We start from the raw sequence: 25189 nt of genomic DNA on the forward strand, positions 1-25189 counted from the left end.
TCGCATTGCCATCACACAGCGCCTCTCTCCTCACCACTCCACTCCACTCCATACAATGTCGGCACCAAGGACGTTAATCGCGCTGGCGCGCTCGCGGCCTGCTGCCACTTCTCGCATTGCCGCCGCTGTCACACGGTCTGCTTTCTCGACCGGCGCGGTAAGGTCGAAACCAGCGCTCGGAGGACAAGCAGAAGGACCACCACCAGATGGCTTCCGGATACCGCCACCGAAAAGATGGAACGAGCAGAAGGAAAGCGTTTGGGACCAGGCTGGAAAGTACTTCCTTCTCACAGAGATGATGCGAGGAATGTACGTTCTGCTTGAGCAGTTCTTCCGACCACCGTAAGTCCAAAACAGCCATTGCCACAAGATCAGGCACAGGAGAGGAGAAGGCTGATTTGCCATCCACAGATACACAATCTACTATCCATTCGAGAAGGGCCCGATCTCACCCCGATTCCGTGGCGAACACGCGCTCAGACGCTACCCCACCGGCGAAGAACGATGCATTGCCTGCAAATTATGCGAGGCTATCTGCCCAGCACAGGCAATCACAATTGAGGCAGAGGAGCGAGAAGATGGCAGCAGAAGAACGACGCGCTACGACATTGACATGACCAAATGCATCTACTGCGGCTACTGCCAGGAGTCTTGCCCTGTGGACGCTATCGTGGAGAGCCCGAATGCAGAGTACGCAACTGAGACTCGAGAAGAACTTTTATACAACAAGGAGAAGCTGTTGCATAACGGTGACAAGTGGGAGCCAGAGCTGGCTGCAGTGGCAAGAGCAGATGCTCCATACAGATAGTATAGGAAAGCGGATGTATTTTGCGAAGGAGGAGCAGAGGCCGCAAAGGCTTCATTGCGACACATCACGCAGCAGGTTTCAATGCTTAGTAGAGGGCCACACTACTGTACATATCTATAAAAGATGCATCATGTCCAATATCTGATGTTCTGATGTGCCAGTATACGCTCTCGACAGGGCACCTGCATAAGACCACAAGGGAGGTGCAAGACTTCGATGGCCTTCGGGTCTTGGAAGGCAAGAAGTCTGAGCAGGAAAAGACTGTGGTGTGCCGCGAGACGCGGGTGCCGACAAGATTCCTCACTGTTGCAAGTCGCAAGGCAGAAGTCATTATTATTCTACGACGCCGTGCCGATGCATGCTGTCGCTCCTCTTGAAGGTACGACCACGGGAGGTGCAGACAGGCCGGCTGGGTTACAAGGCCTCTCCTAACCAGGAATGCCTCGACGAGCTCCTCGACTTGCCCTTGGCCGAAGTGCAGAGCATGGGAAACGGGGGGTAAACTTGTTGTTGCTGTAGCAATGTTACGACCACGAGGAACGCCAGTACAACCGGACGGCGACGACATCTCTTCGTCGTGCAACCAACGGACCGAAAGACGGACAGAGTGCGGTTGTTGTCGGCGACGGCATGTTCCAATGGCTTTGGTGTCGTTCCAGAATCCAGAACCAGCTTAGGCCCTTCCGCGCTAAGAGCTGCAGGCCACGCGAGGGAACCTCCTTTTCCACTGCGCACCCTAGGCTCGAGCAGAAACGCAGCACAAAGAACTGCATTCCTCTACCAAAAGCTGCATTGGAAGCCGCGACGGCCGTCAAATGTAGCATGAGCAGATCGCGCAGACGCATGTTTTTCGGCCTCAGTGCTCCCTCAATATTCATGGGAAGCGCGCGACCTTTTGATGAGATAAATGAGAGTTTGCAAGGGGAAGCATTGGTGTGGAAGCCAGTCCACATGGACCTGCATCTCCAACATCAGCATCCGCTGCTCACCGTGGACCGCACTCCACATGCGTCCATTCTGCCGGCCATTCCCCCTCCCTTTCCTCCATCTCTTCTGTGTCAACTGCTGCAGCGGGACCTGCATTCACCAAGAACTTCATCGCGCACTTCGAAGCTTCGTCTCGTAAACATTAAGCACTACAACGGCAACGGCTAGTCCAAGCCAACGCTCATACCGGCTTATTTCTCCTCTCTTCAACGGCCCACGACTAGACTGCTTGAAGCAGTGGCTGCTTTTTAGTCAACAGAAGACTTGGATCGAAATATCTCGTCTCGGAATCTATCAATCAACCACAGCAAAGCATTCCGTCTTGAAGACAGCCAGTTCCAAGAACGCCATTGCACCATAGCATTTGGCACGCCTTTTCAGCAAGCCTTTCGCACGACATCGCCGACTGCAACACCGTTTTCAGCCCTGCAGCACACAGAGAGTCGCCATACAGGACGCGAACGCGTATAAGATCTAAAGGAACGCCTTCGAGAAGCGCCATCGCATCGACCTTGCCTTCCAGTTACCTCTGCTTTCCAACTTCTGCTGTTTAGACAGCACAATAGCAGAATGGGTCTCATCGACAAGCTACGAGCAAAATACGAGATATACCGCCTGGAACAACGATACACGAAGCGCGAAAAGCGGACCACCTGGATCTCGAATGCACAGTATGTTGATGGAGAATACATTTACAACCACAACACAGGTGGCAGCGGTACCAGCGCTACAAACAGGAGTTTTGGCAGTGGGAACAGCAGCAATAATGGGAAGCGAAAATCCAGAATCCTATTCTCCTAAGCAGCGACGACATTTACCTTGAACGGATGCGTGCGATGATAAGCCTTGCCTGCGAGGACCTCAACGCAAAGATCGGAGTTAAAAGCGAGATCAGGCCTCGCACCATTTTGAACAAGATTTGGCCTGAAGTCAGACCTCATGATTTATGGACAGACATCGACGCTAGATGTGAAATGTGTCCGATGCTGCCTGTTTTGAAGTGGCAGCTGGCAATGCTGATGCTGCACTGGCAGCAATTTGCACAATGCCAAACAGTACGGCTATGGAAGCTTCTCTTTTGTGTGGCTGCGGAACGAAGGACGATTGATGGGAAATACAGGACTGAAGGCGGTATGTGATCTATGTGGTTGGGATTTGCTGTAACAAGGGGAAAGGAACGAGTCATTGATGATGTGTTGCACGACGCGAAATCGTAGCTCAAAGTTTGATTCATTTGACATTATTGACAATATGAAAGTAAATGTATGATTGTTCTCCGTCTTTGCAATGTGCATCATGCCTCATAGAAACTCGCCATACTGAATGCCAAGCCCTGGAAAGCTCCTCCAGCTCCGACCAATTCCTCCGAGCTTCAACATCCGTCTTTCCTGCACCTGAACCCAATCCTTCATGCAATTGTACAAGCGCATCGGACGCTCTGTCTGCTGCGCTCACAATGCATACAATGTCAATCTAGCACTTCGAGCCACGTTTGGCACCACGACGAAACGAAGCAATGCCAATGAAGGCAAAGATGCGCCAGAAGAAGACGTGCCTTCCCCGTGGGAGAGCGGTAACTGGAAGCCTCTCGAAGCGAAGCCCGAGCCGGAAGAGATCAAAGGCCTTGAGGGAGAGATTGATCGATCACCACGCGAAGGCGAACCACCAGTGCATAAACGGCCAATTTTTACCGGCCCGCGCTTTGTCAGAAGCAAACCCAAGCATGACATTTCCAGTGTCAAGAAAGATGCACCGCACAGTCCTGTGGATTCTCAGAAGCAACTAGAGGAGGATGATCAGGTCTACGACCGACGCATGCATTTGGACCGCTTGGAGAACATACGCTCCACTGCTTGGCAAAATGGAATCAGAATATTGTCTGGCCGTCTTCATGAAATCAGTGTGCAGAGGGCCAAATGGATCAATAAGATGTCACCTGTCATGCGAGACAGGTTGAAGGAGAAGGTCTTTAATTACATGCCATGCAATGTGCTGCCTCAAAAGACCGCCTCTTCTCCGGAAGAGCCTCCGCCATGGGAGAAGGGCATCCGCAAGTCCCGATCGCAGGGCATTGAGCAGCTTGAGGAAGAGCTCAAAAAATTTGCGGAATGGGTACAGCCCACGGCAAAAGAGAGTATGGCGAGAAATGCTGTTGCGGAAGCAACCATGAACTTGGTCAAAAACTCGTTGAAAGACGACGTATCAATCAGCACAAAAATTCAGCTTCATGGCTCTCAGCAGACAGGACTTGCCCTGCCTTGGTCAGACATTGATATTCAAATATGGGATGGCCGAGAAGCTCCTTTGCCCACGAGCCATTCAGCACCTCGCCTCCTGCATCGACTACTTCTTGTGGCCGATAATATGCGAAGCAGCGATAAATGGATACTTGTGACTGTTCGTGACGCAGCCTATCCCATTCTGAATGCGCAGCACAAAGAATCCGGCTTGGATGTGCAGATCGTAGCCGGAAGTGATTCACACGCCCAACAAGCAGTCGTCAAGCAATGCCTCGAAGACATGCCCTACCTCCGCACAGTCTTCTACGCCGTCCGAACATTCTTCGGCATGCGCAACTTCAACGACGTCTTCACCGGTGGTTTAGGATCCTACGGCATCTTCGTTCTTCTCGTCGCAACACTTCTGCGAACCCCAGTCCAATTGATCCAAATCGGATCCGACCAGGGATCTCGACGACCACACGCCAGGGCCTTCATCACCTTCTTCGAAACCCTAGCCCCAATACCATCCAGAGCCAAAGCCAGATCCAGGTCCATCAACCTGAAAAAGTTCGCCATCTCCTGCTTCCCACGCACGAAGTTCCTCAAACACCCACCATCCCCGGTCCTGAATAGATACATGGCCTTAGCCGAGAAACGCGGGGACAAAATCCGTTCAGGGCAGTGGAGGATGTGTCAAAGAAACGAATGGATGCCTTACCTCCTTACCCTCCAAGATCCGGCAAACCCACACAATGATCTGGGAAGGAAGACGTATGCGATCAAACATATTCTAGGGAGTATTGCGACTTGTGAAAAGGTTTTGCAACACCATATCACGGATGTGAATCGGGCTTACAGGGCGAGGAAGCCTTCGGAAAGGAAATCGATGCTTGGGGTTTTCGTGGGGAGACCGGATGTTGAGTATAGGGCACGACGGGAACAGTTGGAGAGGTTTGGGCTGAAGATCGCGCAGGAGACAGGTCAGGTTTGGAAGACTGACGTGGTTGGTGGGATTGAGGAGGAGGAGGAGGAGGTGAATCGTAGGAGGAAGAGGAATAGGGAGGAGGCTGTGCGTGGCCGGTGAACGTGCGGAGAATGTACTTATATAGGCGAGCTGATGAAATGGCATGGCATGATGAGGAATTTTCGGATCTCATTCACTGAAAGAGCCATCTTCAGACTTCTCTCTCTCTCGCTCTCAATCTCCTTTTGGCCGACCATGAGAGTCTTCTTCATCAAGATGTCCTACTACGCTGATGCTAATGCTTTCATCAGAATCTATGTCCGCCACCCTCCTGCACGCAATCTATCTTGTATCCGGGACCGAGCCCTCCACAATTGCTACTGCTCCGGCATTTCCGGCATCAGTCGAACCATTGAGGAGGGAAATGCAGGATATGACATCTGAAGGCTCGAGGAGATGCCACGTCGCGAGAGTCTGTTTGGTCTTAGCACCGACTGTAACGGCGAAGCGATGTTGCTCGGGTAGCTTGGACTGGCGGAGAGTGCGGAACATGTCTGTACACGGAAGTCAGTGAAAGTTGCGCAAAGAGACGAGGAAATTTGATGCCTGGCTCACCTTCGTCAGTGAAGTCATCCCCAAGACAAAGCACGAAATCTGGTGCCTTTTCGCCATACTCGCTTACCAAGCGACGAGCAATCTCGCCCTTGTTGACGAATCGAGGTCGGACTTCCAGGTTCGCTTTGCCGGTCATGACTTCTACGTCCCATTTCTTCGTCACGTATCCTTCCAGAGCTTTTTGGCACTCACGAGCTTGGAAAGCCCCGTACTCGGGATCTGCTCGACGGTAGTGCCAGGTCAAAGCAATCTTCTTGCGCTCGATGAAGCTGCCTTGTGTTCGCTCTGAGAAGTGGTTGAAGATACGGATCACCTCATCTTGCCACGACATGTCAAGAGTTTCGGTCAAGTTCTCCCATTCACTGGATCCGGGATGGCGCATGAATGAGCCATGCTCTGCTGACAGACCGAGCTCCGAGATGTGACCCATCCATTCATCAAGGAAAGCTTGGTCGCGGCCGCTGATGATCCAGACTTGGTTCTGCGGATCGGAAGCTAGAGTCTTGAGGGTCCGAATGACTCTGTCAGAAGGAATGGCGGATTGTGGATCTTTCACTATTGGCGTCAGAGTGCCATCGTAGTCAAACATGAAGAGGCGACGCGAAGAGTCGCGGTACTGCTGCAACAACTTGGCACGATCGAGCGCCGGCGTGGCAACTGACTGATCATATGAAGCCAGATTAGTGAGCAGGCGCCGAATGAAGCTGTTGGTCCAGTACTGCACTGTATTCGATGTCACATGCTTGTACAGAAGCTCGTGTTGTTGCTGCTTCTCGGCCGCGGTCATCGTAAGCGCCGTGTGTATCTCGTCGGCAGTGCCGCCAAGGTCCCAAGGGTTGATATGTATTGCATCACCCAAGCTGCCTGCTGTTCCAGAAAACTCCGAGATGATCAGTGGGCCGTGATTCTCTCGCTGGCTCATCACGTATTCCAATGCGGTAGTGTTCATACCATCACGGACGCTCGTGATAAGTCCCAGGTCAGCGATCCGAAGCAAGGCAAAGTATTCTTCCTGTGACAGATATTGCGGGTAGTGCTGAACTGGCGTGGAGCTGAGTGAGCCAAAGGCTCCATTGATCCTAGCCACCAATTCAGAAATCTTGTTCGCAGTCTTGTCGCCCTTGTCGTCGCGCTCCTCAATGCTAGTGGGGCTCGTGACCTGGATAAGGACGACATTCTCGCGCCATTCTGGGTGTCGTTCAAGGAATATCTCGAACGCCTGCAATTTCTGTGCTACACCTCTCACAGTGTCTAGCCGATCTCGGCCAACAATGACCTTCTTGTTCTGGTAAATCTCGCGCAAGGCTTTCATCTTCCCGGTCACGCCAGGAGAATCGAAGGCGACTCGTCTTGTTTCTTCTGCATTGATCCCGATGGGGAAGACGTCCACTGGCACATGCGCGCCGTATGCATCAACGCCAGCAGATGACGAATCAAAGCCGAGGATACGTGTGCAGCAGGAGGAGAAATGTCTGGCATAGCTGTATGCTTGAAATCCGATCATGTTGGCTCCCAGGACTCCTTCAAGTATCTCCTTGCGCCGAGTGAGGCATCGATAGTATTCGCTGCTCGGGAAGGGCACGTGAAGGAAAAATCCAATGTAGACACTCGGCAGTCGTTGTCGTAACAGGCTGGGCAGCAGTAGAAGGTGATAGTCGTGAATCAGGATAATGTCGCCAGGTTTGTACACACCAATGATCGCATCTGCAAACGCTTGATTCATGCAGTAGTAATCGGCCCAGGTCTTGCGAAGGTCTCGACCATCGCTCGGCTCATTTTGCTTGTAGTGAAATAGTGTGAACAATTCGTGCTCACCATAACGCCGCCATCGCTGCTGATTGTGGAAGGTGGCTACTTCGTTCTCGTCGATACCATCCCACAGCCAAACAGGAGCAACGTGTCCACCAGACTCTAGCTCTAGCTGCTTCTCCAGTTTCCGCCGGTCAGCAAGTGGAATGTGCAGATCCGAATAGTCTCCAGGTTGGACAGGCTTCTCGGTTTTGTTGACCGGAATCGGCGCAGAAGCCTTATTGAGTGGAACGGAGTCCATGGAAGTAACGCCGTTGGTACTCGCAGACTGGTTTCTGCGACGAAATACACGGTCGATCTCTCCAGTCCAACCGACTAGTGTATGCTTCCAAGGCGACTCTGGCGAGGACAGATATGCGAAAGAATCGAAAAGTGCTGACGTTCCTCTCCTAGGTTTGAGGTCCTGTGATGATTTTAGCTTGACTTGAATGTTCTCGATTTTCTCAACCGTACAACGCACCCATTCGCCAGTGGTCGTATAGCCGACCTTGTAGGGAACACAAAATGCGGCGCTGATCACATTTCCGCTGAGATTCAAGCTAGGATGCGCGCTACGCGGATCTATAAGTTCTGCAGCAGGCCTCGACGGCTGCCCTGTGAGACTCAATCGGCGGAGAAGCTCTTCGCCATTTCGAGCACCTGCCGCAGCTTGGGAGGCTCCGCTCTCCGTCCTTCCGGAAGGTCGTGCTGAATGGCCATTTCCGATATATCCATCAGCACCAATCGACTCCAGAAGGTGTTGCGGGGGATTCCGTGTTATGTGGGATGCTGTACTAGGCGACACGTAGGTCTCGTTGCTGACGGTTGGCGTGACCGGAATACTGGTATTGGCCTCGCTCAGTGCTGGATTTCCAGTTTCCTGCCTTACGGCGGAAGGCCGAGCATTGCTAGACATTGGCCAAGCTCGACAAGCGAGGCCTCGATGCACGGCTTCCCACTGCGTGCGGCAAAAGTTAGTGACCGGCTCGGCAAGCTCGTGGCAGACACTGGGGTAAATAATAATCATCGAACTCACAGTCGTGCCTGCTGCTAGGTCAGTTCGGCAAACAAGAGCGTGATGTCGCGATTGTAGGAATGGAATTTCAGGACGCAAGCTGTGTGCGGCAGGTCGAGCGGTACCACAGGCAGCCCCAGGCAATGTCGGACAACGAGCGAAAGGGTTCAGTGAGGAAAAGTGGTCGAGGAAAGATGTTGTGGGCATGGAGCAAATCCATCGCTAGTCTCAGCGAATCGGGCCGCAACCTATTCTAACCCAGACGGTCAACCGCGTCACAAACGTGGCTGCCGCAGCGGCACTGGCACGCGCTCCGGAAATCCATGCAGCATCACATGACACACACACGCCTATGTTTCTGACGACGGGCACATCACAGGACTGGCATCCGCTTCTTCGCCAGACTTGACGGCCACTGCTATCCAATGCCCCCATTCTGCCTGAGGCCGTCCACTTCGCTGCATCCCGTTCTCAACTCCGGGTGCTGAGGCTCTGGCCACGCGCGCTGCAGAAGATTCCCCATCCTGTACCTGTTTCGATCATCAATGTGGCTGCCCCGGTGCACGACGTCTGAGACCATCGCTAGCAAAGTGCTCATATGCAAGATCCGAGATTGACCCCCTTTGGTGGCCGATCGGACTGATACGGCGAGGACTCGAAATCCTCCGTACAGTGCCTGCTAGAACTATTGTTTCTGCGCGCGCGAGCACACGATCCTGTGCCTGTGCCTGTGCCTGCGCCTGTGCCTGCGCCTGTGCCTGTGCATTTCACCGCGATTAAGCCCCTTCCCGCTGCCAGAGAGCCGCCCACCGTCTTTCTCACCGCGTTTCATCAACGAGACGCCCGCCGTTTTTGCGGTGTTGTCAAGTGACGATGTCAAAGTGGGGCGCACTGTGACCCCTCGTCCTCGTTCTCAAAGCCACAGCCACGGCTCAATTTCGACTCCCGCTGCCTCAAACAAGCAGCTGTTACTGTGATTGTTCGAGCTCAACCACTCGACACATCCATCTTCCGCTGCTCGCTGCCCGCTGCGCGCTGCCCACAAGCAGCACACTCCCCTTTGCAATGGCTGAAGAGGCTGTCGTTGGTGAGTCCATCCACGACCACCGCCTACGCGCTCCAGCCCACCACTTGCACTTACGTGCACTCGAGCTTGTGACTGACCCATTGAAACAGACTACAGCCTCGCCAATCCCGACACGTGAGCTCATTCTGCCCTATAGAAACATGCCATGCCATGCAGAAGTCGCTGACCAGCCGGAAGCCTCACCAAGTACAAGACTGCTGCCCAGATTGGCCAGAAAGTACTCGAGACTGTTTCAGGTGCGCTGTTCACCTCCGCCCGCGCTTTGCCTGGTGCTGACCTGAGCAGGATGGTGCACTGAGGGCACCAAGATCATCGAAATCTGCCAGCGCGGCGATAAGCTCCTCGAAGATGAGGTCGCCAAAGTCTACAAAGGCAAGAAGATCACCAAGGGTATTTCGCACCCATGCACAGTCTCGCCAAGCTCATACGTGACGCCCTACACTCCCCTCGTATCCGACACCGAAGAGGCCGACAAGACGCTGCACGCTGGCGAACCCGTCAAGATCCAGCTTGGTGCTCAGATCGATGGATTCGGTGCCATTGTTTGCGATACTGTCATTGTGCAAGCCAAGGGCGAGAAGGCTCTTTCAGGGAGACCAGCAGATCTCATGCTCGCGACTTACTGGGCAAATGAGCTTCTCCTGCGGTTGATGCTTCCCCCAGGCTTGTTGGCTCAAGGATCCGAGGAAGAGAAGAAGAAAGCCCAAGCCACCAAGCCATACAGTCAATCCAAAATCACGCAGCTGCTCGAGAAGCTTGTCAAGAGTTATGATTGCAATCTTGTCGAGAACACAACTTGCTGGCTGTTTGACAGAAATGAGATCGAAAGCAAGAAGAAGATCATCCTTGCGCCAGGCGAGGGCGTGAAGGGTGAGGGTCTGCCAGAAGTCGGAGAAGTCTGGGGTGTCGAAATGGGCGTCAGCATTGGTTCTGGAAAGGTGAAGAGTCTTCCGAACAGACCAACTCTGCATCGCAGGACAACCACAACATATGGCTTGAAGCGCGAGTCCTCGAGAAAGACACTCTCCGAGGCCCAGAAGAAATTCGGCACTTTCCCCTTCAGTCTGCGACAATTAGATGACGAGCGAGCTGGCAAGGTCGGTGTTGTCGAATGCGTGCGTGGCGGTGTCATTCGCCAATACGAGGTCATCGGCTCTGCAGACGGCGAGCCTGTCAGCCGACTCTTTACCACTGTTGGTAAGTTGAGCTTCTGCGAAGGTCGGAAGGAATGTTGAATGGCAATGCTGACAAATATTAGCACTCACCAAGAACGGCATGCAGAAGCTGGCTGCACCTGCAAAGCCAGATCTATCACAGTGGAAGTCAGACAAGAAAATCACAGACGAAGAGATCCTCAAGATCCTCGAGCAGCCTCTTAACAAGACCAGCACCAAGGCTAAGAAGCCAAAGAAGAAGAAGTCCAAGCCGCCAAGAAGGCTGCTGCAAAGCCAGAGGAGGAAGATGACGATGACGATGATGACGAGGACGACAGCGACGACGAGTAAGCGCTTCTCCTGCAGTCTCTCGCATCATTATGAAATCCACGGCAATATACGTCGCCTGCCTGCATGGCAGAATGTGGTTCCCGGCCTCTCTACCCATGTTGCCAGGGTGGCAATTCAGCATGATCAGGGGCGGTCGCGGTAGCAGATGCCGCTACAGATAACCTGCACTGAATCACTCTTTGTCAGAAAAGACAAAAAGCATCTCAACATAGTGCAGATAAAACAGAAATGGCAAAAGCCACTGCAAAGCGAGATATGCTTTGCACCCTGCTATTGTCGAGTCTCAGGCCCACGTCGCGAGACATCGAGTCAGCATAATGCCTAAAAGTTGTGAAAGAGGCATCGGACTCCGGATGCACTGCAGTCTTGCAACGGACGCAAGAACGTGAGTAGCAGAGTATACATGACCGGAAGAATACGCGAAATGTGTGCAGTATGTAGTCCCATGGAAGGGAAAATAAGGCCGGGAGTTCCACCGCATAGTGTAGGCGTTGTGGTGTGTTTGCGAGTTGGGCACGGGCCGCTCGGCCTGCACCTCGCTCTCACAGATCTCCTTCTCTCTTCACGAAGCCTAGCACTGGCACGCGTAATTCGCGTTCAGCGCCACGACAGAGCATAACAGCCTGCGAGGGTGTTGCATCGTCCTGGGTGACTATATTCTTGCCTGCAAGATTGTCGCGACACACGCTAACAAAGTATCACAGTGACGATTGCGACACGATTATGCCCGGCACCCTCGCTTCGCTCAGAGATCACGAGCGACGAGGCAGTTCTCACGGACCTTCCGAGGCAAGCTCAAGGGACGTAGGCAAAGGTGCAGGCAAGGAGAAGGGAAAGCAGAAGACATTCATGGACCGCTGGGTAGAGCCTGCGCTGCAGGCTCCCAAGCCAAGTTATCAGGATCATGGCGCAGGCCCGTACGGCGTGTTGGAACACATGCAGCCTCTTGGCGAAGCACCGAGCGCGAAGGTCAAGCAGAGGGTGAAGGCAGATGGGTCGCGAAAGTCAGCGCTGGGGCGAAGCGCTGCCGCTGGGGGAGTAGATGCTCAGGATACTCCGGAAGGGACACCAGCGCCTTCTGGGCCCGTCTCGCATTCTGTAGAGCCACCAGCCACTCAGCCGATAGTGATTGACGATGACAGAGATGGAGATTATGCGCCGACAGTGAATGGCAAGAAGAAGGACCGTGCCACCCGGACACGAACGGTGAAGCGAAAGAGCGAATTTGCGACATCCGCCACTTCAGCTGTTCCATCAATCAAACGACACTCTCCACCATCTGCACCTACACCAAAATTCGAATACGACGGCGCCAAGTTACATCGTGTTGTTGAAGCTGCAAAACAACGTGCCATCGAGGTTGGCAAGCCGGATCTTGCCGCAGCTGTCAACGAAATTTACGAACAGAGCCTGTTGGACTACAAGCTGCGACTGCTTCTTGAAGCCATTCTTACCCAAAACGCTACTGCACAACAAAATGACGAATTTCAAGACTACGTGAGAAGAGCCAAAAAGAAACTCAAGGACGCCAAGAATAAAGCACGGCAACCGCCGGCCTCGAAAACAAACGGAACCGAGCAGAAGTCTTCTGAAAATCCCCAGCCACCCCCGACAAAGCTCACTTCGGCACCAAAACCACCGACTGCGCCTGAAACCTCTCTTGCCATTCCATCTACAGAAAGACTTGAAAGTCACAAGCCCAAGATATCTCTCAAAGTCAAGTCACCAGTCAAGGATCCAGGTCGCCGTCGCTCTGGTCACGGCAATATGTCAGTCTCACCGAGGAAGCGCTCAGGCAGCGTGGGTAGCGACTCGTCGCTCACATCGCTCACCTCGAACGAGGACGACAACGATATGGATTTTGACAGCCCCGGCGACCAAGCCGGCGGCACAGCAGGTCCGACTATCAAACTGAACGGTGTCAGAGGCAAAGACCACGCGGCCGAGCGTGGCTCTCTTGCGGTCCCTGGCGGCTCCGTCAAGCGATCGTCAGCGGAGGCAGAACTCGATCAAGATCAAGCTACGCGTGATATGGCTGCTAAGAAGCAGAGAATGAGTGAGAGCCAAACGCGCGACTACGAGTATGCCGAGAGTAATGTGCGTCCTACAGTGAGAGCGCCAAAAACGCGTGCCCTTCAGCGCCTCGTGCCACCGCCCGTCAAACTGGAGCAGAATGGCAGCCGTGCTGCAAGCGCCAGAGGAAGCAGAGCACCATCCATGGATCTCGACTCGCCTCTCTCGGATCTTTCTCCAGCAACTTCTCGGCAGAGCACTCCAAGACTGCAGAGAGCGCCCCCGAAACCCGCCGGCAAAAAAGCCAAAACCAAACAATCGTAAGTCAATCATTTCTCTATCCCTTCAAGACACCAGCACACGGCCTGAGCACATGAGCACTCCTCTGGAGCGTTCGAAAATGTCAGAGACATGTGCCACGTGTCGCTGGAATGTACCGCCGTCTGCCCAATTTGAGGCCTTCCTTTTGGTGGTGCGGGGCTGAGATAGCATCGCACAAATACATTTTCTAGTGTTGAAAGCGAATACTGACAATCATTTCTATCAACAGGCCCGAAAAGAAACAGCAGGCAGCCTTCAGTGGCATGTCAGGCGTTGGTGGCGCAGGAAGAGACAGCCCAATCGGGGATGATGACAATGAAGTGGTAAGACAACGCGCAGGCAGCGCGCCAACTTTCCTTCTCTCGCTTCCACAACTTTCTTCTGCACAAACCGCACAACACCATGCATCTTCCTCAACGCCGCGTTTCATCTCCTCATTTATTGTCTTTATTTCCTGAGTATGCAAAGAACGGTCTAACACATGATGTGCAGGCTTCAGAGAATAACGACTTCTGTTCGGCCTGTGGCGGCAGCGGCTATCTGCTTTGTTGTGACGGGTGCGATAGGTCGTTTCATCTTACCTGTCTCGATCCGCCGCTGGAGGAAGGGGCAAAAGAACTCGACGAGCCTTGGTTCTGCTTTATCTGCGTTGCGAGGCGTCCTGCGATCCTCGATTCGCCCGAAAAGCCAGCTCGAGGATTGTTTGCTTCGCTGTTCAGCGGGCTGAAAAAGCGCAATCCATGCAATTTTGTCCTGCCCGAAGACATCAGGAATTTCTACGATGGTGTCTCCACAGACAAGAATGGCAACTTCGTAGAAGCAATGAGTGGGAAACCAACTCGGTAAGCCTGAACCCGTCACAGATTGACGAGTTTTACTGACCATCTCCATAGCGGCAAACCAGGATACTCTGACGACCAGCCCGATTACTACAAGCTACGTGACAGCAAGGGCAATCTGGTGCTCTGCTACTGCTGTGGAAAGTCTTCCCAACAGCTTGCAGGTCCGAAACGACCAATCGTCACTTGCGACCACTGCTCACAACACTGGCATCTGGACTGTCTTGACCCTCCGCTGTCTAACCCACCAGCGCTCAATCAGAATGGCAGAAAGGTTGTCGACTGGATGTGCCCTCTGCACGTCGACAAAGACCTGCGCAATATCGACACTGCATTCTTGAGTCGTCGCCGTGTTCACGTTCGCAAACCTAAGCACCCGCGAATGATGGAAACGTCACTAAGCCGCGGTCATGTTAACAATGGGGTTATTGACATCTTTGAAGATGAGTCTGATGCATCTGACTCGGAGTTCTTCGATCAAGATGACGGTGGCATCGTCTATAAGCTGCCAGAGAAGGGCATCAAGCTGGACTTCATCGATAGGGTCAAAGAGTGAGTTCTTTGCTTCGATAAGCTTTACGGCACATGCTAATAGTCTCGCAGCACTCGCATCCAGCAGCTTCGTGATGAGCGCTCATATCAGCGTCTCGAACAGCAGGTCGCCGCTACATACCCTAGCGCGCTTGAGCAAGCCAATTTCGCAAAGCGTCCTTTTAACGAACAACAGCTGGCACTCAACCTCGCCCAGTTCGCAAGCGAGAACAAAGATCTTGACCTTGGCAGTGACCAGGTGGAGAACTTGGTCGGCACGTTAATCGTAAGTCTTCGCTGCCCCTTACTCTTAGGCTTGCGACATGACGTCAGCAACGTGATACTAATCAAGTCTTGCAGGCCGAAGCTCCGTCTGAAGTCGTGGAAGAGATGATGGCAGCGGAAGACGCCGAAAAGACCAGATCTGCAACATCTGTTGTTCCACCTTCGCCTCCAGCATCGGAACAGACACTGGAATTGTCTGTCGAGCAACGCAAAGAATTGCAAATGCTACAGGAGTTGATCCGACGCAAGCTCGAGAGCAGCAAGACTTGAGAAGAGCACACCATCCAATCCAATCTTTTTCAAACCATTTATGAAACAAACCTACGACAAAGGGCTATGTGTTCCCAAGTCACGGCTTCGACCGGGCTGGGCTTGCACTCTTTCGGCCTCTCCCACCCCTCGGCAGGATCGCGGCCGCACACGCCGCTCAACTCCCGCCTAGCGATACCCAGTCTAGTGCAGAGCCTCTGATGACTTTGCCTCTTCAGAACGGCAGCACATGGCGAGCATGGTCTCGCCATGCGTACGTCACTACTTCTAGGGGATAAAAGAAGGGTTGACGGTTGACACGACACCTAGCATTTCCTAATATGAGGAAGATCTCAACCCACAACAGCATCACTATCCAATGCAGATATGAGAACCTTGATGAGAAAGACAATATGCGTGAAAATTGGCGAGTTGCAAAGCGAGAGGCTGAGAGGGATGAAGACCGAACCACTGATTTTGCATTTTTGGGGATAGATTCGGTCGGTCTCGCGGTCTCGCGGGACCAGAGGCATAGCAGCATAGTTCTGACGTTTGGAACGGTGCATGTAGGCGTTGGAGACGCCTCAGAATGTGCTTGTCGCGGTGGACATGTACACTGGACGACAATGGAAAGAGGTCCTGAGCCACCAAGACTGATTCTTCTCTGTTAGTTCATTCTTCCACTGCATTAGTAGCCGCACTTCTTACCTCAGCCTTCGCTCACAATGCCCTTAGCGACCTTATTCGCGAAGGACACATTCGCGAAGAAGCATATATGATCATGATCGATACCCTCACACGGCCGCTGGGCCGAGATTGCAGCCTGGGGCTCGATATACCACGTGATCGTATCGTGATGAGAAACATGGCAAGGAACAAGCAGGCTCGGGCAGCGTGACACGAGAAGCAGAGGCTGACGGGCTCCCAATGGATTCAGAGGCCCAGAGTATGCTTGAATAGCGGGAGGCGGCAGACTGGGTCTTTGTATCTGGCAGGTGATGCAGTAGTGCCGATCCAGTCGTTGGCCACGCTTACAGTACCTTCCCCGATATTGAGCTTCCTCATCCCGAGGCGCGGTATGATGCTTCTCGGCAGGCATTCCACCGGCATGGCCAATGTGAATAATGTGCGTGGTGACGAATTGACTTTGCTATAGAGAACATTGTTGTGCAGTGCCGTTCGCGTGCTTGCTTCAGGAGGCAGGATCACGACAGCCGGAAGCTTGGCGGCCGTCTCCAACCAGCCCCAGCCCCCGAGATCAGATCGCATCGGCCTTATACGTGTTTATCGCGGCGCGTGGTGCACAAGTAAGTCCAGGCCCGTGTCTCTGTTGTTGAGGTATGTTTATTTCCATTCACCCATCCGACTGTCACATGCGCTATGGCATCACATCCCTTCGCGCCTTAGACTTCCCTGCGCGCTCTGCACGTGTAACAGCACCGCACCGCACCACCCATCCGAGCACAGCAATGTCTCAAGCGCCGCATTTTACCTCAATCAGAACTGATCAAGGCCAGAAGCTAGCATCTAGCCTCGATGAATATCCATCGCGCGCCCTAGCATATCCTCGCCCTAGCCATGTCAACGAACGCCTGGCCGACCAGCGCGAGCGAGCCAGGCGCCGTTCAACCCGTCGACAGCGATGCCGCGAGTTCATCAAACCACCAGCAAGGATCCAACACGGAAGGAAAGGAGTCCATTCGGGAAGGCAAGAAGGCCGCGAGAGACACTGTCAACGCGATGAACACCGACTCGCCCGGGCCGGCGCAGCAGAACGGCTCGAATGGCTCAGCGCAAACAAATGGAGCTCCCCGATTGTCTAGGAAACGATCACGAGATGGCACACAATTACCTGTTAGCCAGAATAGCGGCAACAGCGAGGACACGAACGGACCTCAGCCGTCGCATGATGAGATCCTGCTGCACAGATACATTCAACGCGACCTGCTGCATGGCGCGGCGATGAATGATCAGTCAGAGCGGTCGCGCGACCTGCTTCTGGCCAAGGAGAGAGAAAAGGAGTTCTACGTGACCGAGGTAGCTCAGCGCCGAAGAGCGGATCCAGGCTCGATATACGGCTACGGGTTCGCGGGATTTGGCAATGGCACTACAAATGCGAAGAGCCAGATCGTGTATAGCAACAACCGCGGACCACCGAAAGGCCGAAAGTCGCGAGAATTGCACGTGAATCGCAAGGACACGCAACAACAGGCGGAGCAGCATGAAGAGCTTGTCCCTATACGCTTGGATATTGAATTGGAAAAACTGAGATTGCGCGATACTTTTACTTGGAATCTGCACGAGAAGTGTATATCGCAAGATCTATTCACGGACTACCTGCTTGAAGATTTGAAAGTGCCACCGGAGAATCTACAAGAGGTCTCGAGACAGGTCAAGGCGGAATTTCAGGAACAGTTGCAGAACTTCTATCCTCACATCATAGTTGAAGATGGAGCTTTAGAGCCCGGACGGCCTTATCACGATCACAAGGACGACGAGATGCGGATACAGATCAAACTCAACATCACAATTGGACGAATTACTCTTGTGGACCAGTTCGAGTGGGATATAAATAATCCACTCAACTCGCCTGAAGAATTCGCGCGCCAAATGGCATCAGAGAACGCGCTTTCTGGAGAGTTTACCACAGCCATTGCACACTCGATAAGAGAGCAGAGTCAGCTTTACACGAAAGCTTTATATTTGACAAATCATCCTTTCGATGGCAGGATAATCGAAGACCCAGAAGTCCGAGATGGCTTTCTACCAGCACCCATTCACAGCGCCTTCCGACCACCTCAGACCCAGAAAGACTTCACGCCATACATGTACGAGATGAGCGAAGCTGAGCTTGAACGAACAGAAACTTCGATGATGCGTGAACACCGAGCACAGAAACGACAGCTAAACCGGCGTGGCGGTCCTGCCATTCCAGATCTCAGAGAAAAGCCGCGAACTGTACGATCACTGCTCGTGCACTCGGTCCTACCTGGCGCCGTGGAGACTTTCGAGACTACTGGCATCCTCAAGACGCGCAGAAGCGGCAGAGGAGGTCGTCGCGGAGGGCGTGTCACTGATGGGGACATTGACTCTGATGACTTGGACAGCGAAGAGTCTGGCGCAGAGTCTCCGGCTCCGACAGCACTACCTACTGCAGGCACTGCACGAACCCGTGGAATGCGTGGCGCAGCTGCAGCAGCCCAGATCAACATGCGTGCTGGCTACGGACGGTCGCAAACACCAGATTCTCAAATACTCAGCGCCTCGATTCCGGAGCCGCGAAGCTCGGCGAGACCTAGTAGGCTTCGCGAGGAAGCGGATGCCGACGACGAGAAGCTCATTGTTAAGCTTCACATCAGCCGTGCGAAGTACAAGAAATGGTGGGATGACTTCCAGGCAAAGAAGCGGGCGAAAGAATTCCCTCTATCTGGATATGCCTCCGGACCTGCAAATCTTGCACCTGGAACTCCAGGTCCAGGAGCGACTTCGACGCCATCGATGACTCCAAGATCTCTGCCACCACGAGGCACACCGCAACCGAATGGGTCCCACTCTCGCGCACCTTCGTCGGTGCGACAGCAACCTAACGTGACATACGATTCTAAGGGAGCAGTAACTGTAGACCGCTGGCCTGCTCCTGAATCAGAAGTACGTCTACCGACCTCAAATTCCGTAGCTCACACTAACGAGAATTTCTAGCCTCCCCCACCGCCTTGGCTCGATTCCGCTTTAGCACAGCTTAGTGAAGCCCACCCAGACGGCGACTTCACACCTTTAATGCGATCATATGTCATCAACGTCAAAACCGGCGAGCTCACTAAAGGCTCATTCGCAGTCGGTGATCCTGTTCCCGCTGGTCGAAAATTCCAATGGCTGCCTAGAATCAAATGCAACGACTGTCCTGGCAAACTTTATACCGCAATTCCAGACAAGGTCATTGATCACTTCGGTGTACATTTGAAGAACAGGAATCATATTGCGGCTGTAGAGGATAGGCTCGCTGGGAGGCCGAGAAGAAGATGAAGGAAAGCGCCAACTTGCGTTGACTCTATATCTGTACAAATGAAATATCAAATATGATGACCGTGAAAACAGAATCGGCTCGTTCCAATCGTTGGGTCTCGTGTATCGTAATCGAGGAGCATATCGACTGGCTGTATATTGTCAAACCCTCCATGCCTATATCTCATAGCGCTCTCGTGCAGATACAGTGCCAAAGCTTCTGCTCTCTAGTTCAGAGGGTCAGTGTCAATCATAGGCTCCTTGTTCGATAGTTGGAAGCAAGTGGTGGATATCATTGACGCCAGTGGGAAAGATATCAAAGGAAAGCATTTTGCCTTTGGCATGCAGCTGAACATCGTGGTGCCTTCAGAGGGGATGGCTTCGCACTCGAGTTGAAGCCTTCTGCTCAGCAATCAGTAGCATTAGAAGGGTCGTTCGTGCAACGATCGTCTAGTATAAATACTGAACAGCAGGCTGAAAAGCAATATGCTGTATGTGTGTGGATCGGATCTCAGGCATTACTGAACAGCGGACATGAGCAGTTTGCATGGCCGTGTGCATTTGCCAACGAGACACGACGCCGCTCAATTCATCGTAGAGCCTCCGGCTATGTGTTTCTAGCTCTTCCACCCGTACTATTCGACATCCTTCTCTTTCTTGCCGAATTCTCGCTGGCGAAGGCGCGTTCGCTTCGAAGGAGTTGGACGAAAAGCGCCGAGGAAAGTCGTGTCCATCGAGGACTCACATTGAAAAGGTTGAAGCCGGAGGAGGAAGGACTGCTTCAGGAATGCAAGCTTGAGGTTTGGAAATGGATAAAATTCCGGCTGGAATGCCGGAAGCAGCTCCCCGCTGAGCAGAACAACGACCTTTGCCGCAGAGTATAACACTGTGCTTGATTCGTGTCCGAAGTCTCGTACACTGCTCTTTGCTTACCCACTTTATCGTTGGTATGGCCTGTGGTCATGCTTTTGTATGCCTCCAGTTCAATCGATGTCGTGGGGTTAGGAGATATGCTCGGGTCAAAGCGTGGCTTGCCAAGGCTGACATGTGACACACTAGAATTTTTTTCAACACGTCCTTGCCAAGGATCTCGAACTGGCTTCACTCATCAAATTTGGAGCTTGTTGTACGATAAAAAGTTTCACTGGGCCGTCCAATCACAAGCAAGCACCATGGCGCAGCGGAAGCGCGCCGGGCTCATAACCCGGAGGGCCTCGGATCGAAACCGAGTGGTGCTACTTCCTTTTTGCTGTTCTGGGCGAGAAGTTCACTACGAAATCTTTCCTAGCTCGATTCAGCAGTGCTATCACCTCTTTTTGGCATTCAGAATGATCACAGGAAGTTGATAGATACATTTTTTTGGGGACGATCCGGGTCGTTTTCACATTTTTTGGCCGACTTACCACTGCGAACTCTACACTACCAGCTACCGACAAGGAGGTCAGTGTGGTTAGATGTGGTTCGATCGCGCGGTTGTCCGATATAGAATGGTTGGAAGGAAAGAGCTGAGCATACCTGCCATATACTCCTTTGAGAATGGTCGAAAAGAGCCCACCACCTGCCACACAAAAACCTCCTTACGCCTAAAAGCAAGGGGCTGAAACGGAGATAGACTATGTACCAGCAATCAACGCCCGAAGACCTGACTCGGCAATGTCACTGTTGAGACATGATGTTCTGGTCGAACCCTCAGTGTTCAAATTTCGACAAAGGCTTCATGAAGTTCACTTTGGCCCATTATGCTTTCCGAACAGGAAACCACGAACACTATTGCCTACACATTCAGAGGACGATATTTTCTCTAGCTACACTTCAAAAGCCACCCTAACGATTCGAACATTGTCAGAACGTCTCTCGATACATGATGACATCTGTTTTTGACTTGTGTACAGTCTCAGAGAGTGCAGCCAGGCAAATGATAGTATTACAACGAGCCGATCATGCTGTCAAGCAATGACAACAATGCTGGACAGCGAGATCCAGAGATTGAGGCCATGAGTGCATTCCAAAGCTCAAGAAGTCATGCGGCTCTTTGTTGAACAATAATCGTTCACAGACTTTCAAATGGTATCGCCGGATCCGGCGAATCACTAACAATCTCTTTGTCGAACCGCAAGTCAAGAATGATGGCTCATCCAAACTCCGCTGGTCCAGCAGAGACGCTGCAGACGCTTTACGGCAGCAAAAATGTGGCCATTCAATTGGCTCTTCGGCAATCCGCCTAAAGAAGACAACCTGGACTGGGAACCTGAGCAGGATCCTCCTGTAGATGGCGCACAAGGCGATATTGAAGACGAGCCAGTCGACGATCAACTCGGTGCCATCAGTACCAAGAAGCTCATAGACGGCGAGACTATCGAGGGCGTAGCCGAATCCGACGAAATTGACGAACAGTCCTTCTCAATCCAAATTCCTGGGACCGGTGAAGATGAAGACTTCGAATCTATACCTGACGTTCCCTCGTGGCACAGCCGCGCGAAGACAATCATGGCCATCTATCGGGACGTCTTCCGCACTCTAAGCCAGGCAGGATGGTCGCCAACCGATTCTTGGATGCTCATCTCAAGCTTCTTCGATCAGGCCAAGCGAGACTTGCTTTACCGCAAAGAGACTACGCCAGGCTTGACTCAGCGAGTTCTAGACGCCGCCGAAGACGATGATTGGAAGTCCATGTACTGCGATCCCTTCAAACGCGAATATCTTATGCGCCTATACGAAGAAATCGAGCCTTCTTACCTAGCCCACAAGCTCTTCATGCTATATTCCCATCGCCTAGACGAAGGATTCGATGTTCATCTGCTGAACGCCATCTTGAAGCGATGTGCTAGAACAGAGCGCGATCCCGACGATGCATTCAACAAATTTCGAGAGGAGACATCTTGGGATGCAGAGAATGCTCTCTTCATGTGGGTTCCCGCGTTACAGAGGCTCGTTGCACCAGAGTGGACAAATGATGAGCTGGCTCCTCCTCCTGGCGGTCGAACAATATGGCACCCCTCGTTCATATATCTTGATGACGAAGCAGAAGAGCGCCATGATATCATGCACCGCAATATCATCGAGGCATTCGCTGATGAAATCCTGTGGTTTCATCGCCGACATATCTCCCCTGTCGATGCATTCAATACGGTGTACCACGTCTGGAACGAACACTTCAGCAACGCTGAGGATCAGTTTTATCAGGATCATGACGCTTGCGTCGACTTGATCAGAACTTTCTATAAGCCAGGCGAGGAACAACTCAAGACGCAAATAGGCTGGGTTGAGATAGACCTCGAGCAGGCAGTTTATAAATTGGTACCTCGCCACGAGAGGGTCGTCGTTCGCGAAGCTTTTGCCGAGCTCCTGTCACGAGGATTCAACGTAGAGTACTTGTTGCAGGCACTGCGAGGCTACTCACTCAATGCGAATCCTGTTGCAACCTTTTTCGCGTATCTGGACCAGCTTAACCCCGAAGAAGAGCTACTCGATTGGGTGAAAGGCCTACGTGAGCTCTACGGACCTGAAGATCATTCGGGTGATTCTGAGTCAAGCTTTTCGTCCTCTTCTTCAAGCAGCGATGACAGTGATGGAGACGTCGAGACCTTTCGCAGCCAGGAAGGATCTTCGCCAACAAGTACTAGCAAATCCTATGTGACAGCACGAGGGTCGCCAGCGAGCAGAAGCACCAATTCATATCACTCTGCACAAGGATCGCCATCGAGCAAGTCTAACAACTCTTCCATCAAGGATAAGACTCCATCGCCCAAGAAAAGCGCGTCGCCACGAGCACGAAAATCGCCATCACCAGCGCAATCATATATACGATTCCCCTCCGACAGCCCTGCTCCTTCTCATACATCCGACAGATTCCTCACAGACTTCCGTCACACAGCTGCTAGGCAGTTCACAGAACTGTTCCATGACCTACGAAGGCGTGCATGGGGACCAGCTCGTTCATGGAGGCTGGTGTCTGTGCTGGCCTACTACTTCACTCGCATGGTGCCTTCAGACGTGTTGGAAGACGACGAATCCTTGTCGCGATTCGTCTGGGAGCGATCTAAAGATTCTACGCATTTCAACGAGATCTTCGATGCATGGCGTCATCACATATACTCTCCAGGAGGTCCCGTCCACAATGCTGCAGCCGAAATCTATCCTCCGTCCGCACGGGATCGGTTCATTAGAGCTGTTGATGCTGCTATCGGTCGAGGAATGGATCTCAGTCAGATCTTGGATAGATGGGAGACTGCTTTAGGCCGCACTTTGTCACGTCCCAGTAATGCTGTGACTGACTTGATCGAATGGCTCGAATCTGCAGATTGGCCCAGTGATGCGTTGTTCGAATGGATACCCGATTTCGAGGAGGTCTGGTATTCTGTTGAGCAGGAGATTGATGATGAGACTGGCGAGTCGACCCTACCAGAGATTAATGATCGTGTTGACCCGCCGATAACTCCAATCGATCAACTTCTGGCAGAGATTGCTCGAGCTGGAGAGGATGACCACGAGCAGGCTTCGAACGAAGAAGAGGATGAGTCTCACACTGGCAGTCATTCCAATTCCAGCGAGAACGATTCGGACATGCCCGATCTGGTACCTGGCAGCGAAGATGATGATGACCAAGATGACGATGATGGAGGCGATGCACCTGGTCCAACTGCAACCGCACAGGATGAGCCCGGTGACGCTGAAGATCTGCCTCCCGAGGGAAACCAAGGCTATCCAGCCTACGAAGGAGATTCCACCTTCGGCCCCGATTTCAGCTCCGGCGGCGATCAATTGCGCGACAACCTTCCATCCTATCCCAACCTAGCAGAGGATCTCGGCTATGATGTTTCACCTGCCTTCGATGCTACTAACTTCCCAGATGAGGACTTTTACAACAACGACTGGCACGAAGGACGGGAAGTCGTTGGATCCGATCAAGAGATTTTCGACCAGGACATGAGAGAAGCAGAAGAAGAGTTTGATCGACAGCAACAAGAAGAATTGGAACTTTTAGCAGCAACAGGAAATCCCTACAGTTGCGACTTTGACTGGGATGGAGACGTTTTCGATGATTTCTCGCGAGGACCTGTGAAGTATGTCGACGGGGAAACTCAAACCTCACCCAGAACAGTCATCGATACTCCCATGCCAGATGCGCCAGGATCATCATCATCATCATCATCATCATCCTCTTCAGACGACATCGTGCGCTCACCGCGAACACCACCACTCACACCTCGAGCCTCCGACATCCCAATTCCCGGCACACCTTTCGCAACACAATTCCACAACTCCCGCTCCACGTCTTCCCGTCCAGCTTGGAAAGATCCCAAAGTCAAGAAAGTCGAGCCGTTGCGCTACGCGAATCGATTGGAGCAGCCGAGGAGATTGCCAAATACGCCGACCAAGTCTCATCAGCCTCCCAGCCCGAAGAGGAAGGAAAGGAAGGAGAATAAGTGTGAGGCTTGTGGAAGGGCTTTCAGAACGCCGAAGAAGGCGAAGGCGAAGGCGAAGGCGAAAAGGGTGAGTTCGAAGGGTGCGGTGGAAAAGGGTGTGGCTGTGGAACAGACGCCGAGGAGGAGTACGAGGGAGAGGAGGAGGCCGGCGAGGTATGATTCTTGATAGTCATAACGTTTAGTTCCTACCGTAGCTTTCGAAAACCGAATTTCCAAAAAAAAATCCGTATCATCACTTCAAATCACAGGGAAGATGAAAAAAAAAACAAGACATCATCTAGTCCCAAAAATATCTTCATCATCACAACCTCCCTATCTACTACCATCCCCGCCTAGCAAACTGCTCCTCGACAACCCCTCTCGCCAGATCATTCCTGCTTTTCCAGCTATCCACAATACCCTGCAAAAATATCACGACCAACAAAATCCCACAAAGGATCCTCAATCCGAAAACTAACCACTGCTCCCTCTTCAACTCAGCAGCCAAGGCCTCATATCTAGCCTCATCCTCATCGATATATGGAATGGTCAT

General features: G+C 52.5%; 9 protein-coding genes across 9 annotated transcripts; 7 read left to right on the forward strand and 2 right to left on the reverse strand.

The window, feature by feature from the left end:
- Positions 1–52: 52 nt before the first annotated feature.
- On the forward strand, positions 53–944 carry MYCFIDRAFT_86428 (uncharacterized protein; the record flags this gene model as incomplete). The annotated part of the gene is made up of 2 exons (XM_007930132.1): positions 53–342; positions 412–944. 2 exons carry the CDS (start codon positions 56–58, stop codon positions 806–808), a joined length of 684 nt encoding a protein of 227 aa, XP_007928323.1. The 3' UTR covers positions 809–944.
- A 951-nt stretch (positions 945–1895) lies between these two features.
- Positions 1896–3080, forward strand: MYCFIDRAFT_183212 (uncharacterized protein). Its single transcript, XM_007930133.1, has one exon. The coding sequence runs from the start codon at positions 2366–2368 to the stop codon at positions 2594–2596; it is 231 nt and encodes a 76-aa protein (XP_007928324.1). The 5' UTR covers positions 1896–2365; the 3' UTR covers positions 2597–3080.
- Positions 3081–3205: 125 nt separating this feature from the next.
- On the forward strand, positions 3206–5101 carry MYCFIDRAFT_197851 (uncharacterized protein; the record flags this gene model as incomplete). The annotated part of the gene is made up of 1 exon (XM_007930134.1): positions 3206–5101. The coding sequence occupies one exon, from the start codon at positions 3206–3208 to the stop codon at positions 5099–5101; it is 1896 nt and encodes a 631-aa protein (XP_007928325.1).
- Positions 5102–5323: 222 nt separating this feature from the next.
- On the reverse strand, positions 5324–8484 carry MYCFIDRAFT_86429 (glycosyltransferase family 20 protein; the record flags this gene model as incomplete). Its single annotated transcript, XM_007930135.1, has 4 exons — positions 8421–8484; positions 7866–8342; positions 5597–7808; positions 5324–5535 (listed from the first exon to the last, which is right to left on the reverse strand). The coding sequence occupies exons 2-4, from the start codon at positions 8298–8300 to the stop codon at positions 5324–5326; spliced, it is 2859 nt and encodes a 952-aa protein (XP_007928326.1). The 5' UTR covers positions 8301–8342; positions 8421–8484.
- A 980-nt stretch (positions 8485–9464) lies between these two features.
- On the forward strand, positions 9465–11316 carry MYCFIDRAFT_204150 (uncharacterized protein; the record flags this gene model as incomplete). Its single annotated transcript, XM_007930136.1, has 6 exons — positions 9465–9486; positions 9576–9600; positions 9664–9722; positions 9772–10683; positions 10745–10987; positions 11279–11316. The coding sequence occupies 6 exons, from the start codon at positions 9465–9467 to the stop codon at positions 11314–11316; spliced, it is 1299 nt and encodes a 432-aa protein (XP_007928327.1).
- On the forward strand, positions 11309–15390 carry MYCFIDRAFT_86431 (uncharacterized protein; the record flags this gene model as incomplete). The annotated part of the gene is made up of 7 exons (XM_007930137.1): positions 11309–11376; positions 11696–13324; positions 13555–13648; positions 13818–14167; positions 14219–14716; positions 14768–14981; positions 15056–15390. The coding sequence occupies 7 exons, from the start codon at positions 11309–11311 to the stop codon at positions 15248–15250; spliced, it is 3048 nt and encodes a 1015-aa protein (XP_007928328.1). The 3' UTR covers positions 15251–15390.
- Positions 15391–16337: 947 nt separating this feature from the next.
- On the forward strand, positions 16338–19317 carry MYCFIDRAFT_215812 (uncharacterized protein; the record flags this gene model as incomplete). Its single annotated transcript, XM_007930138.1, has 4 exons — positions 16338–16355; positions 16479–16536; positions 16806–18877; positions 18929–19317. 4 exons carry the CDS (start codon positions 16338–16340, stop codon positions 19250–19252), a joined length of 2472 nt encoding a protein of 823 aa, XP_007928329.1. The 3' UTR covers positions 19253–19317.
- A 141-nt stretch (positions 19318–19458) lies between these two features.
- Positions 19459–21071, reverse strand: MYCFIDRAFT_176359 (uncharacterized protein; the record flags this gene model as incomplete). Its single annotated transcript, XM_007930139.1, has 14 exons — positions 19459–19636; positions 19676–19720; positions 19754–19814; positions 19862–19971; positions 20009–20080; positions 20119–20271; positions 20306–20335; positions 20377–20444; positions 20471–20515; positions 20542–20789; positions 20853–20877; positions 20901–20919; positions 20960–20998; positions 21043–21071. 14 exons carry the CDS (start codon positions 21069–21071, stop codon positions 19459–19461), a joined length of 1122 nt encoding a protein of 373 aa, XP_007928330.1.
- Positions 21072–21095: 24 nt separating this feature from the next.
- Positions 21096–24823, forward strand: MYCFIDRAFT_176360 (uncharacterized protein; the record flags this gene model as incomplete). Its single annotated transcript, XM_007930140.1, has 5 exons — positions 21096–21122; positions 21154–21250; positions 21288–21298; positions 21354–21420; positions 21462–24823. The coding sequence occupies 5 exons, from the start codon at positions 21096–21098 to the stop codon at positions 24821–24823; spliced, it is 3564 nt and encodes a 1187-aa protein (XP_007928331.1).
- Positions 24824–25189: the final 366 nt, after the last annotated feature.

The sequence above is a fragment of the Pseudocercospora fijiensis genome (assembly GCF_000340215.1).
Source record: "Pseudocercospora fijiensis CIRAD86 unplaced genomic scaffold MYCFIscaffold_6, whole genome shotgun sequence".
Classification (NCBI taxonomy): Eukaryota; Fungi; Ascomycota; class Dothideomycetes; order Mycosphaerellales; family Mycosphaerellaceae; genus Pseudocercospora; species Pseudocercospora fijiensis.